General features: G+C 39.9%; 1 protein-coding gene across 4 annotated transcripts in view; it reads left to right on the top strand.

Moving 5' to 3' along the window:
* Positions 1-14,212, top strand: part of EDEM3 (ER degradation enhancing alpha-mannosidase like protein 3) — an 88,645-nt gene that overhangs the window by 63,321 nt on the left and 11,112 nt on the right. The window contains exons 16-19 of one of the 4 annotated variants that reach the window (XM_075528329.1): positions 267-366; positions 4,549-4,740; positions 5,681-5,846; positions 7,441-7,626. In XM_075528329.1, the coding sequence (XP_075384444.1) occupies positions 267-366; positions 4,549-4,740; positions 5,681-5,846; positions 7,441-7,626 (644 nt within the window). Of the gene's footprint in view, positions 1-266; positions 424-4,548; positions 4,741-5,680; positions 5,847-7,440; positions 7,627-14,212 lie in introns of all 4 variants that reach the window. The other 3 variants (XM_075528339.1, XM_075528321.1, XM_075528312.1) reach the window with 3 other exon arrangements.

Below are 14,212 nucleotides of genomic sequence, written 5' to 3'. Positions count from 1 at the left end.
ACTTTCAAATAGTTACAATGTGGTTGATTAGTAGTACTGCCTTATTGGAAATATACATACTTTTGCAATGGTGTGAAATAGTGTTTGAAACTCTATCACTTATTTACAATCTCATTTATATGTGGAAAAATAACTGTTCAGTTATTCCAATTTGACTAGTTCTACAACTAGCACTTTTGCAATTAACTTTTTTTTACGTATGTTTTTGCTTGTTTATTAACCAATTGTAATATGCAGTTTTAAGGTTTGCTTCTAATTACTTTTAGCAGAGAGGAGAGTTTCAGGAGTGGAGCTAAACCTCCTCTGAGAGCCCGAGATTTCATGGCCACTAACCCTGAGCATCTAGAAATCCTGAAGAAGATGGGGGTGAGTTTGATTCACCTCAAAGACGGGAGAGTTCAGTTGGTCCAACATGCAATCCAAGTAAGACATTGGTATATTAATTAGACCCCATCTCTTCCCTACCCTTTCTGATTTTATTAGCTTTAATTAAATAATAACATTTGATTTAAAATAAAAAACTTTTAATGTTTGGATTACATTTAGAGAATCAGAATTTTAAGACTAGTAGTATTGTAGAGCCTATCTAATTCAACCCTTTTGTAATAGAAATCAGTAACTAATTCACAGATCACTTTGGTAATTTGCTAAAGTCTTACTATAGTCAAATGTAAGTTTTCTATTTTTCTGTCTATTATCTTTCCACTATCACTTTTATTTAGAGAGGAACCTTAAATGCTAGTAATTGATTTGAATATCTATAGCTTTATATTTTGTTAATTTTGTTTCCAAAGAAATACTCACTCTAAATCTTCATCATAGAAATAAAAATTCATATGTATTGTTTGTTAACTAGGAAAGGTAGCATTCCTAGTTTCCTAGTAAAGAAAAATTTATTAATTTTTAAGAATTTTTGGGGGGGTTCAGTTTTAATGAACAGGTTTTATTAGAGTTAACAACCTGCCCGGGTGTTTAGAATGGGATGAGAGCAAAGGGGGCAGGGTGAGGGGAGACTGGAAGACAGTCAAGAGAGAACAGCAGAAATCAGGAAGGGGAGAGCCAGAGAGAAGAAGAGACGGGGGGACGTGCGGCCATGCAAGAAGGTGAAGAAAGTCAGAGAATTTGTGAGAAGTTTTTATGACATTAGACTATTAGTACATTGGTTTCGAGAAAACTGCCTGTTTAATAAGTAATTCTTCCACTAGAACCATATTCAAGGGATCTCTAAACCTCAAATGCAGTCTTTCTCAGCATCACTTTCTCTCAGAGTCCTGTCTTATTTGTGTTCTTGTCACATCCATCTGCCATGGAAGGGTAGTCTGCCTGCTTCTCCTAAGTTTCACTCATCATCACTCCCCAGTAGGGGAGGTGTAAATGTCTTAATGTGCTCTCTTTCACCTCTCTTGGGTTCTCACATCCATTGCAATGACTACAGAGAAACTCACAGACAATTCACGATTTAAAGGGTTTATTAAAGAAGTTAACTAATTGTGGTGTTAATGAGAAATGCTCAGGGTAGTGGCTTACCAGGATGTGTTCAAAATTTCAGAACTGCCGTTAAATGCTCAAAGCGGTATACCGTTCTGCTTTAAGCCTTAACCCCAAAATATTCGAATCAGAATTAAGTGCCCAGAGGCACCCTACTCCCGTGAGCCTCAGCCCAAAGGCACTCAGCTCCACTTGCGTGGGTTGGCAAGTCCAACTTCCCCAATTAAGTGCCCACAGACTCCCCAAAATCACCCAGCCAGCTCCTGCACAAACACATTCATCTAAATTTGCTGTGGGTTGGTCCGTCACTCTTCCATGCTCTGGCTGCTGGTGCTGCTGCTGCTCCTCTGATGGATCCAGGAAGTTCACTGCATAGGGATCTCAGGTCCAGAGGACATGCTCCACTCCTGGCTTTTGCTGGTAAAGAAATTCCCTCCTCCTACTTCTCAGAGGGCTCATTTTATACACAGCAGGACAGCATTCCAGGGAGTCCTATTCAAAATTACTCACAGGTGAATCCTAGCAGTGTCTTTTCCCACTTTCTTACCAGACCCAATCGGGGAAAGGTCATTTAGTGGTGTTGGAGACTTTAGCTAGAAGAGCCACCGTGAATAATTTGCTGCACTTGGAGGAGGAGTGTCTCTGAACTCTCTCTGGCTTTCACTTGGGCCTCATAGGAGAAATGCTGCTCTCTCTCATTTTCACCCTGATGTGTAATTGCCATCTAGTCACCTTGTATACTTTTGCTTCTTTTGAACTGTTAACTGGCCCTTCTTAGTATATTTTCCTTTCATGGCCTCCAGGCATCTCAGAAATACAGTTCTTTTCTGCTCACTGCTTTGTATATTTCTTCATAGTCTCCTTCCTTGGCACACCCCTAAGTATAGGTACGAGCAAATCGTCTGGTTCTGAGCTCTTTGGTTTTTTTATATACTATTCTTTAGCAGTCTCACCACTTTTACAAGCTCAGCTTGTCACCATTGTATTCATGATTCCTGCACTTCAGTTTGTTTCAGCTTTAATAATGAATCCTATCTCCCTTTGTCGTTCTCCTCCTGCCTTCACCTCAACCCACTTCTCCTCCCTGTGCCCTCCGTCTCAGTAAACCGCACCTCACCCTGTGAGCCTGAGCCAGAGGTCTCCTCTCCTCCCCCAGGTCTGCTTTGTCCTTTCTCCCCTCTTGGCTCTGGTTAGGTCTGGTAAATGTTCCCTGCAAAATGTGAGGAATCGATTCTCCTTTCAGTATTTTTGGTGACAATATACATAAGTAACATACATCCATATACAATTCAATGACATTGGTTATTGTGTTGCCATTCTCACTATAGAGCTATAGAATTTCTCCTCATATTGTTTCACCACCATTAATTTAGACTCTCTCTCTCTCTCTCTGACATTCTCAATTGTGCTTTGGATTAAATGTGGTCAATGGGAATTCCTGTAGAAGCGTCTTTGCAAGAGCACAATCCTCAAGGCAAACGTTATTGCTTGAGCTAAATAAGTGTGTGGAATTAGCTTCATAGGATTGTTTAGTTCACAGCTCCATGGGATTAAACAGTTTACAGTAGCTTCATAGGATCACTTGGGCTCATGGTTTAAAGATTATTCCTGGGGTTATGCCAGTCTCAATGGATGTAGTAAGTATGTTTCCGTTCCAATATGAAGTTCTGAACCATGATTTTCTTCCTTTTGCTCAGGATCTATCCATTAGGTTCTATCTCCCCCTCCCCACACTGCTCCCCCCTCCCATTATCAGAATCTAGCTTTTCCTCCTTTTAACACTTAATTCAAATGTCCCAGATCCACACAGGCAGAACCAATTGCTTCCCAGTCTATGCTCCTATTCCATACGTCTACCTGAGAACATTCTATTGTAGTTTTTACATGTCTCAATAGAGCCCTCGTGTGGCAGTGGGCTACCAATGGGCTGCTGACCAAAAAGTCAGCAGTTCAAAACCAACAGCCACTCTGAAGGGGAATGATGCGGCTTTCTTTTCCAGCCTCATCAAACCACAGGGGCAACTTGACTGTCCTCCCGGGTCACTGCGCGTCGTCGGGGTTGACTTGATGACAGCCAGTGGGACTTTCTCCTCCAGAGATAACATTCTAAGAGAGAAAGATTGTCTCCCAGGACTCCGCCACATTCTGAGCTTCAGTTGGCCTGACACGTGTTTTTGAATGAGATTTAACCTGTTTGTTAGTTCATGTTTTCAAGGAGGGGGAAGGGTTTAGGTTAGAGAAGATGTTTATTATCTGACTCCTTAAAAGGGATGAGCGACCGAGCTTTCTTTCCCTGTAAACAGTGACTGACTCAGAAACCCACAGGGGCTGCTCTGCCCGGTCCTGTAGGGTCACTGTGAGTTGGCATCAACTCGAGGGCAGTGTGGTTTTCCTAAAATGGGAAGACAGTGGACATGGCAAACAATGGCAGCTTTTGAAAATGGATTTATTATTATTTGTTTATTACTATTAAATTTCATTGGGGGCTTTTACATATAACAGTCCATAAATCAATTTATCAATTACAGCAGTTGTACAGGTGTTGCTGTCATCTTTCAAAACACTTTCTTTCTTTTTGAGCCCTTTAATATCAGCTCCTCTTTATTCCCTCCCTACGCTTTTAGCTCCGTGCTGAATCTACATCAGAATTGATCTATGGAACTGTGAAAGAAATACTGATTAAATGTGGCAAATAAGTTATTTCTAAGTATAATTTCTAGAAGGAACATATAAATAGTAGGGACGTGAACTGAAAAGAGACAGTTGGAGTGGAAACCTACAGTGCAGTAGTATACAGGGGAAAATTGAGTAGTGTATAAAGCACATATATAGTTACACATATCGTATATAGGGAACCTATAGTGCAGTACTATACAGGGAAAACAGTAGTGTATATAGTTTATAGTTATGTATATAGTATATAGTTATATAGAGTATATAGCTCTATATAGCACACACACATATAGTATATAGGAAACCTACAGTGCAGTAGTATATAGGAAAAAATTGAGTCGTAGTTCCCAGAAAGGAAGACTGAAATTGACTTGTTTCTTTCTGTAGGCTGCAAGTTCCATTGATGCTGAGGATGGGTTGAGGTTCATGCAGGAGATGATTGAATTGTCAAGCCAGCAGCAGAAAGAGCAGCAGCTCCCCCCACGGGCTGTACAGATTGTTTCCCACCCGTTTTTTGGCAGGGTCGTACTGACTGCTGGGCCAGCTCAGTTTGGGCTGGATCTGTCGAAGCATAAAGAGGTCTGTCTGCTTAGGATGTGCTTGATGGAACTGAACGTAAAATATTAGATACTGTTTAAATATGGCCTCCATTTCTTAGTCCCTTCTCTAACTTGTCTTATTACATTTAAAAAATCTAAAATCTTGCTTTCATCTACCTCAGTTCCCCAGATTGAAGTACAGTAAGATACATCTTGAAATTATTGTGTATAATATACTTATAGAATTGGAGTTCAGATATTCAGATACTCTTAACTCTTAGGAGTCTTGATGGTACACTGGTTGCGTGTTGGTCTGTGATCTGCATGGTCAACAGTTCGAAACCACTAGCAGCTCTGCAGGAGAAAGACTGGGCTTTCTACGCCTGTAAAAAGTTACAGTCTCAAACTGATGATCAGCCATACTCTCGTGGAGTTTACTAACATCTTTTTAGAACTCAGTTCTAGGGTGGATTTAATTATTTTAGGAAGAATAATTGTTTACAGTTTCATGCAGACTAAATCTAATTTTTTCCTCTCTCAAAATTTTTTCAGACAATAATGATGATTTAAAATGTTTTCTAGCTTTTGTAAGAGTTGGTGTGGGTATAAAGTGAGTCTGGGTATAGGTTCAACCTCACTACTTATGAGCATTATGCCTTTGAGCACATTATATAACTTGACATTCAGTTTCACTGTGTATAAAATAGAAATATTACCTGTATTGTTCTCCTTAAGAGTCATCGTAAAGATCATGTTTCGTGATTTATGAATTACAAACTATAATAGAAATGTTGGTTGGGTACTATAATACACAAAATGTTCAAAACAGTTATGTTCAATATATATTGTTTAGGTTATCATAGATGGATATGTTATCAAAAATGAGTTCTAGTTCCCTTGATAGTCTGTTTTGAGCTTTAATATGACTAGATAGTGATTTGAGAAATAAAAGAGTATTTAACTATTTTGATTTCTGACAGACAAGAGGATTTGTTGCAAGCAGTAAACCATACAATGGTTGCTCAGAACTTACCAACCCAGAAGCAGTGGTGGGAAAAATTGCTTTGATACAAAGAGGACAGTGCATGTTTGCAGAAAAGGCGCGCAACATCCAGAATGCCGGGGCCATTGGTGGCATTGTCATTGGTAAGCAGTCGTCCCTGTGACTGTGGAAGAGATGATTTTCAGATTGTTTCAAAGGGTTTGTCGTATTATTTTTACTTCTGCACACCATCAAGGATAGGTAACTCAGTAGGTAAATAATGACTTTCTGTTAATTTCTAAATAGCTACATAGAATCTTTTGAAAGCCTAGCTTTAGTTTTCTGTATATTAATACCAGTAAAATACTTAGACCTGACAGATAAGCCTTTCAGGACCAATAATGAGAGTAGTGATACTAGGAGAGTAAGGAAAAGATGGGGGAAGAAAAGGGGAATTGATCATAATGATCTATCTATAACCCCCTCCCAGGGGGATGGAAAACAGAAAACTGGGTGAAGGGAGACAGCAGTCAGTGTAAGACATGAAAAATAATAATTTGTAAATTATCAAGGGTTCAAGAGGATTGGAGGGTGGGGAAGGAAGGGGAAAAAGGAGGAGCTGATACTAAGGGATCAAGTAGGAAGAAAATGTTTTGAAAACGATGATGGTAACAAATGTACAAATGTGCTTGACACAATGGATGTATGTATGGATTATGATAAGAGCTGTAAAAGCCTCTAATAAAATGATTTAAAAATACTTAGACCCTGATGTGAGGGTGGCGGGTAGATGAGTGGTAAAAACACCTAGGACCAAAAGAAAACAAACCAACAGAAAAACCCACCTAGGACCATCCAAAGATGTCCAAGGACAGGAAGGATACTTTGTCACCTCCATTCCTCCACAGAGATGTGGGCTTTGGCGGGAGACATGCCCCAGTTCTGGCCTTGGCTCAGCCACAGTCACTGCATGACCTCAGTGAAGCTTCAGTTTCTCTAGCTTTTCACAAACTAAGGTGAACTGTAATGAAAGAAAGTGATTGCGAAGGAGCCCTGGTAACACAGTGGTGAAGGGCTCGGCTCCTGACCCACCAGCTGCTCCAGGGTTAGAAAGATGTGTCAGGCTGCTCCCATCACAGTTTCCAGCCTTGGAAACCTCAGGCAGTTCTGTTCTGTCCAAGAGTTGCCTTCAGTCAGCAGCAGGCGACCTACATTCTTCCTTACCACTTTTTCCAGATAGGTATCTTAGGGAAAATAGTTATTGCAAGCCAGGAATATTAGTAAGACAGATCTGAAGTACTTGGCTGTTAACTGAAAGGTTGGTTATTTGAACTCACCTGCTGTTCCTTGGGAGAAAGACGTGACAATATGCGTCCTAAGGAATGGGGCAGCTCTGTCTCCTCTGTCTTACAGGGTCATTCAATGGCAATAGCTTTGGGTGTTTTGTTTAAGTAAGGTTAAAAGATTACGTATACACATATTGCACTTTGATTTCTTTGAAATGTTCTATAGTTCACAATTATAAATAGCACTCCAAGTCAACTTTTAGCAATAGAACTTTCTGCCTCTTTTGATTATTTTCTTAAATTTGTAAAAGTAGAATTATGGGGTCCAGGAAGCATGCCTGATGAAGTTCTTGGTACATAAAATTGTGCTATGGTGACTTAGTTGAGGTTAGCGTGCTATCAACAGGTAATCAGTAAAGACTGGTCGCTTGCTTGTTTGGTTTTACGGGTGCTGTGTTCATTCTCTGCCTAGATGACAATGAGGGGAGCAGCAGTGACACTGCCCCTCTGTTCCAGATGGCCGGGGACGGCAAGGACACAGATGACATCAAGATACCCATGCTCTTCTTGTTCAGCAAAGAAGGAAGTATCATCCTGGATGCGGTTCGAGAATATGAAGAGGTTGAAGTGCTCCTTTCTGATAAAGCAAAAGATCGAGGTAAGGGTAAAAAGTATCCGTGGTGTAATGCAATTGAGCATTAATCTTAGTAGTTTCATAAGAAAAATGAGTTGCATAGTGTTTTGGAAGATGATTTCAAAATTATTTTTCTTTTGGGTGTAAGTAGTAAAACCTTCACTTTAGATTTTCTGGACTTCTATTTTAATATGTAATTTTGCCATGACTCTGAAGAGTGAAGAAAACATGAGGGATTGCCTCAAGAAACTCGTTTTAACACCCAGTGAGGTGTGCACTGTTCTGTTTCACTGATGTTGCATCGTACACTTCTTTTGTAAGGAACAGGGAGGGTCTGAATGTTTTATACAACATGATAACAGTGACTGTTGCCAGGCCATGTGTCAAGTGACCACTCTCTTGATTGACACGATTGAAACCTAACAGCTTCTCCCCGCGGAGGTCAAAGTGTGTTCCTTAGATACAGTCATCCTCATGATTTGCTGACTTTGCATTTGCAAAGTTGCCCACTCACTAAAATGGGTTTATGGCCCCTGCTCAGTACTGGCAGGGCTTCCACCGTCGTTCACTCCTACACAGGGTGGCAAAACCGGAGTCCTCCGGTTCTCATGTTGCAAGCTGAGCTGGACCGAGGCAACATTCTGCCTTGTTTCAGCTTGCATACTGTAAACAAATGTCTCTTTCGTGGTCTATTTAGTGCCAGATTTTCCCTCATTTTTATCTTTTTTGTTGATTTAACTGAAACGGCTCCAAGCCCAGTGCTGAAGTCTTGGCCCCATGTTCCTAAGTACAAGAAGGCTGTGGTGTGCTTTGCACAGAAAACGGGGTGTTACATAAGCTCTGTCAGGCTATAGTCCTTGGCTGTGAGTGCAGTGTTGCCGAATGAAGGATCTGTATTAAGTAAAGTATCTTTAAACAAAGCCCCCATAAAGCAAGGTTATTCATTGCTCAGTTGTCACCAGAGGCTCACAGGAACTGAGCCCTTTAATTCCGTGAGGAGCGCTGGTTCAGTATCCACTAGTTTCTGCATTTTCAGTGGCTTTCTAGAACAAAAGTACTACTACTAGGGGGAATCAAGTATATTTATAAGTGACAAGAGTTACAAATGACTGATGTCTAAAGAACAAGACAGTGTGCTTAATTTATGAGAGTACATATGAGGGTGCTTCAAGAAATTCATGGACAAATTCCATTATCTTTGAATTCTTTATGTCCATGAACTTTTGGAACCCCCACCCCCACCCCCTTGTAGTGCTGTTTAGGCCAAATTAAATTTTTGTTAACAATTTAAATCCTCTGTCAAACCCAGATTACTGTATAAAGGCAAGATCTTAGTGGCGTTCTGTATAGTCTCCACCCAGAAATCCCGGAAAGTCCGCCATTAAGCATAGACTGTACTTAGGATCTTGGCCGTTCTTATCTACTAGAGACACCTGCAGAGATGTAGCACTCCTCCCATCTCCCTTAATGAGATAAAGTTGTATAATTTTTATAGTTGTTATACCCTTGTGCCATTTGAGATATAGAGAAACTGATTTAGTATAACTTCCAAGGGGGACATCTTAAAAAGAAACATGTAGTGATAATCTAGCCTAATGAGTGTTTTGCCTTTTCTTGTGTTGATGTGCTCTTGGTGGAGAGTCTTTCAGACGTCAACGCCGTAAGAGAAGTGCAGTGAGCAGGGCGTGTGCCCTTAGGGATGTGCACATGGGGCAGGGCAACATGGAGGCTTTCTCAGCTTCCTGAATCCTCTTACGCACCCGTAGGCTAGTGGGGGCAGGGCTTTCTCGGAATTCAGATCTTCTTTTCTACATGTGTGCATTTAGACACAGCAAACCTGGGTAAATTACTATTCATGTAAACCCTTTAATGCCTCTGCTTTTTTCCCCCTACTCTGTGCTACCATTGGAATTTCAGCAGCAATCTTAAAAGGTAAAATGATTCCAAACTACATTAATAGTAGTAAGTATCTTACATTAATAAACTTTAAGTTATATATATGTATATACATATGTGTCTATGGGGGTGTGTGTATATATATATACATATATATAATTGTGTTTCAGTGGATGCCATGATAATACTTGGTTCAGTGTAATTAGATTAGTTCCATGTCTAGTCAACTGTCCCATAAGTAGGACCGCTTTATCTTTCCATGATAAATCTATTACTTACCCAGCTCGAGTGATACACAAATTCTCAGTTCATTTTCATGCAGGAGTCACCTGCTCATAGATCTTGTTTTGTCATTTGTCACTCTTGATCACTTTTGTATTGATTGCAATGTAAGATAATTTAAACATTGAGTTGTTTTGAAGTCATATGTGGGACAGGAGTAGGAAGAAAGCAGGGGCTAAGACTAAGAAATTATGGTCACACTTGTTTCCCATACCAGAAAAATAATATGGGAAATAGGAAATTTCTATTCGGAAAAAAAAATTCTTTGAGTACTAATATCTTAGGGCCCCTATAGTAGTTTAAAATATTTAATATATATTTTATATACTTACTTAAAATATTTTAAAAGGTTTTTATAGTCTAAATTTATTGAAATTTGGTTCTGATGCTAGGATGATATTTGGATAAAATGTCTTGAAAAGTTCCTTTTTTGTGAAACAGCTCTTTTGAAAACTGCAGATTTATTAGCTAGATTAGGAACAGGTTATTGGTATTTATCTAGGTAGCATTGATCATGTACAAATCAACTACATTACTCACTTAGGAAAGCATAATAAAGAATTAATGTTGGGATCACTTTGGTTTCTGCCATTACTCATGCCTCAGTGATTCTCACCGGCATCAGAGTCTGTAGGACTGTTGCTTAGCGTGTACCCCCTTAAATCTTACTCCAAAACATTGAGTCTGAAGGCGAGAGAGAGGAATCTGAACTTTTGAGGTGGCAGCCCAGGTAATGGTGCTGCCCTCTGAGTAACTGAGAACAAGATCCACCGGGCAGCCTCTCCCTCCCAATCTGTGTCAGTCATATTGTGCTGTTGGATTTTTGTGTAATAAGAATGCCAAATAATAACATCTTTAAACCCCACTAAATAATGAGAGATTCAGTTTTTCCTAGGACACCTCTGAATTATTTCCATTTTCACAAGTTTCATGTTGGAAAGACAGCAGCGCTCACTCTGTCACACACATATTATGTGAAAGAAAGTGCCAATAACCACTCCAAAAAATCTCATTCCTAAAATACCAATTTTTGTTAAAAGCCACTCAGTATCACTGATTATTTCTCATTCCCACACATAAATGCAAAAAGAGAAAAGGTGCAAAGTAAGTTCTTACCCCGCCTTCTTATTTTGATAGTAAGCTCCAGGCAGGAGCATGGAGATGTAGGAGGCAGTTCCAGCTGCTGGCAAAGTGTCTAGGTATTTTATTACATATTAGTCTTGAGAAGCGAAAGCCTGAGTAGTTTGGGTTGTTTTTTTAATGGAGCTATTGCCTTCTTAGGTCAAACCAATCTGAAAGTTAATTTCTCCACAGTATGATGTTGGACAGAATTTTTGTTGTTCATATATTCTCTTTCATATGCTCCAAACTTTCTAAAATGTCTGGAGTCTTTAAAGGTTCTTAATAATAATTACAATCGCGACTTGTACTTAGAGTATTTTATCAATAACAGTTCTCAAAGGTGGGAATTTAAAAAATTTTTATGTTCCAGTCCATTGTCATGCTTGTGACTTATGGTGGAAGCTGGTGTCGTAAGGCTAAGACAGGGCAACTCTCTCTCTCTCTCTCTCTCTCTCTCTCATTCACTCACTCACTCCCCGGTGAAGAGACAGATTTAGAAAATGGAAGAGAAAGGTCCTGTGGTTTGCACTGCTCCAGCTTTACGACAGGCAGTGTCAGTTTTCCTAAGATCATCCCTTGCGCATCTTGGTCAGGCTGAATTGTAATGGACAATACTTAGCTGCTAAGGAAAAGATTTGATCCCAAGGGGGAAAAATGTAAACCTAAGGAAGATGGCTTCTTTGCCTGGATGGGATCACTGGAAACTGGCTTGTTAGCAGAATTCCCTTAAGTAGTCTCCCTTCTTCAAGGCATGCTTTCTCGTGTATCTTGGCACTGCCATACCATTTCTATGTCTGGAGCATTAACCACCGTCCCACGCCCTGTACACAGCCTTCAGCCCCTTTCCTCCTTGCACATCATACTGCCGTCCTAACTACGCAGTTGAAAATGCCACTTTCTATGGAAGGATTTCTTATTCTACTAGGGAAAGTTAAAGGTATCTTTTTTTAACCACAGTTTCAGATTTATAAAAAATTGAGCAGAAAGTACAATAAGCTCTGTTTCCCTCTCAGAAACACACAATTTCTTCTATTACTAATACCTTACTAATAGCATGTTCCATTTCTTAAAATTAATGAAAAATATTGTTACATTGTTGTTAACTAAAGTCCATAGTTTACATTAGGACCTCATGCTCGGTAAAGTGGAGTGATGGTGAAAAAGATGAAGGCCCAGGATGAGATGGATTGACACAGCAGCGGCTGCAACAGTGGCTCCAGCTTAGGAACAATTGTGGGGATGGCGCTGGACCGGGCAGTGGCTCATTCTGTTGTGACCCATTCTGTCGCTGTGGGTCAGAGCTGTCTCAATGTCACCTAACAGCAGTAACAGTGGCATTCAACAAGTGCATGATGTTGTGTGTGCCCCATCACAGTATCAGACAGAATAGTTTCACTACCCCAGCGAACCCCAGGAATCTACGTATTTTACGGGTATCTTTTAATTATGGCTCTACGTAATATTTTCATTACATTATGTTTCTTTACCCGTTTTTCAGCGCCGTGTACCTTGTTTTCAGTGGCTGTTGAATGGATGGCTGGTTGAATGGTGGGTTTTCAAACTTCCAGTGTGAGTCTTTGCCAGGGTCCTCCTTTCCCTTTACTAATGGTCCCAAACATTGAGACTCTCGGTTTTCTCTTCTGTACATCGTGAAACGCTCTCCTTTATTTCTCCGCTTTCTGTGTTCCTGAATTTAAGGTAGTAGTTGTTAGACTCATCAGTCTATGATGCTCAGGTATGCAAGGGGGTACCCCAAAAAACCTGGAATTGTGCTGGGCAGAACAGAGGTTTTGTAGTATGCATTTTCCCTGCTAGCCAAGCATCGAGCAGCTGAGTTAGTGCACCCAGTGGTGGTGGTGCCTGTGAAAGTTCTCTCTGGCCAAAGTGAATTTTTTTCATAAAAGCATTTTTGCTCAAACTTCATTTTTTTTTTGTCATGGCTGATTTAAGAGAACATCTTGCGGCTGTGAAATTTTGTTTCCTGCTTGGGAAAAATGTTGCAGAAACTGTTATGATGTTGACTACACCTTACAAGGACAGTGCTTTGGGAAAAACTGAAGTATGTGAGTGGTTTTCCCATTTCAAAAAAGGTGAAATGTCAGTTGACAAACCTCGTTCTGGACTTCCATCACCTTCCTGAATGAACGAAAATGTCAACTCATAGCACATTTGGAGTTCGTTCTACCAGGTCAGACTGTTAGCCAAGTTTCTATTTAGAGGTTCTGAAAAGATTGTGTAACAGTGTGTGACAAAGAAGGCCTCCTTTGCCCCATGCACCTGACTCACCTGACCTCACTCTGTGTGAATTCTTTTTGTTTCTGCGACTGAAGAGGGACACGAAAGGACAGCAATGTAATGACATAGAAAAGATGAAGAAAAAAAATGAGGGAGGTGCTGTCAACCATCCAAACAGATGTGTTTGAAAAATGTTTCCAAGGATGGAATTGCAGAGTTGACAAATCTATCAGGTGTAATGGAGAGTTGTTTGAAGTGATGAGGTTGTTTTGTAAATAAATTTAAATATATACCTTGGCGGGGGTGGGAGGCAGTTCAGGTTTTTTTGAGTACCCCTTTGGAGGTGACAGTGTGACCTCAGAAAGCTTTGTGTAGCGGTCCTTAATGCCTTTCTTCCTTTCTGTACTGCTCTAGCTATCGTTTTCGCTGTCTTGATCACTGCCTTCCTTCCTTGTTCTATTGCCCATATGCCTTTGAAAACCAGTCTTTTCTTCTATGCACATCTTCTTCAAAATGCCTCCAAGCGGGCCTTCTCATTCAGCGGGCCTCTGTTTTCTCTTTTGTTTAGTGTTTTAGAGAGGGATCATTGTAATCTTTCTAACAGTTTTTTAACTTGTAATAAATAGAGATGTAGTCAGAAGGATTTAATAATCATCTTCTTGAAATAACTGCTGTTAGCAGTTTGGTGTTTAGCATTTTATATCTCCCTCTGTTTTAAATTATCCCTTTCTCTTCTTTTCAAAAAATAAGATCATATATGTATGCCATTCAGTTACTTGACTTTTTAAGAGTTAAGCCTATATAAATATATCCTTCCAAACTAGTAGGAGTGCGTAGCTTATTCTTTTAAAAATGTGTATTACATTTTATAGCATGGCCATGCCGTAATTTATTTTACTTTCCCACTAATTGGCATCTAAATTATTTCCAGGTCTTTGTCCAGTCCAAGCAATGGTAGAGAAAATATTCTTGTGCCTATCTTCCTACATATTAATACTTTCACTTGTCTAGAATTTTTAGATTCTCAAAAGTGGAATGCAGGGGAAAAAGATGAGTCTTTTAGACTTGTAATACA

The sequence above is a fragment of the Tenrec ecaudatus genome, chromosome 1 (assembly GCF_050624435.1).
Source record: "Tenrec ecaudatus isolate mTenEca1 chromosome 1, mTenEca1.hap1, whole genome shotgun sequence".
In the NCBI taxonomy this organism is placed as follows: domain Eukaryota; kingdom Metazoa; phylum Chordata; class Mammalia; order Afrosoricida; family Tenrecidae; genus Tenrec; species Tenrec ecaudatus.
The sequence above is the reverse complement of the archived record's forward strand: the minus strand, read 5'-3'. Positions and strand labels throughout refer to the sequence as shown.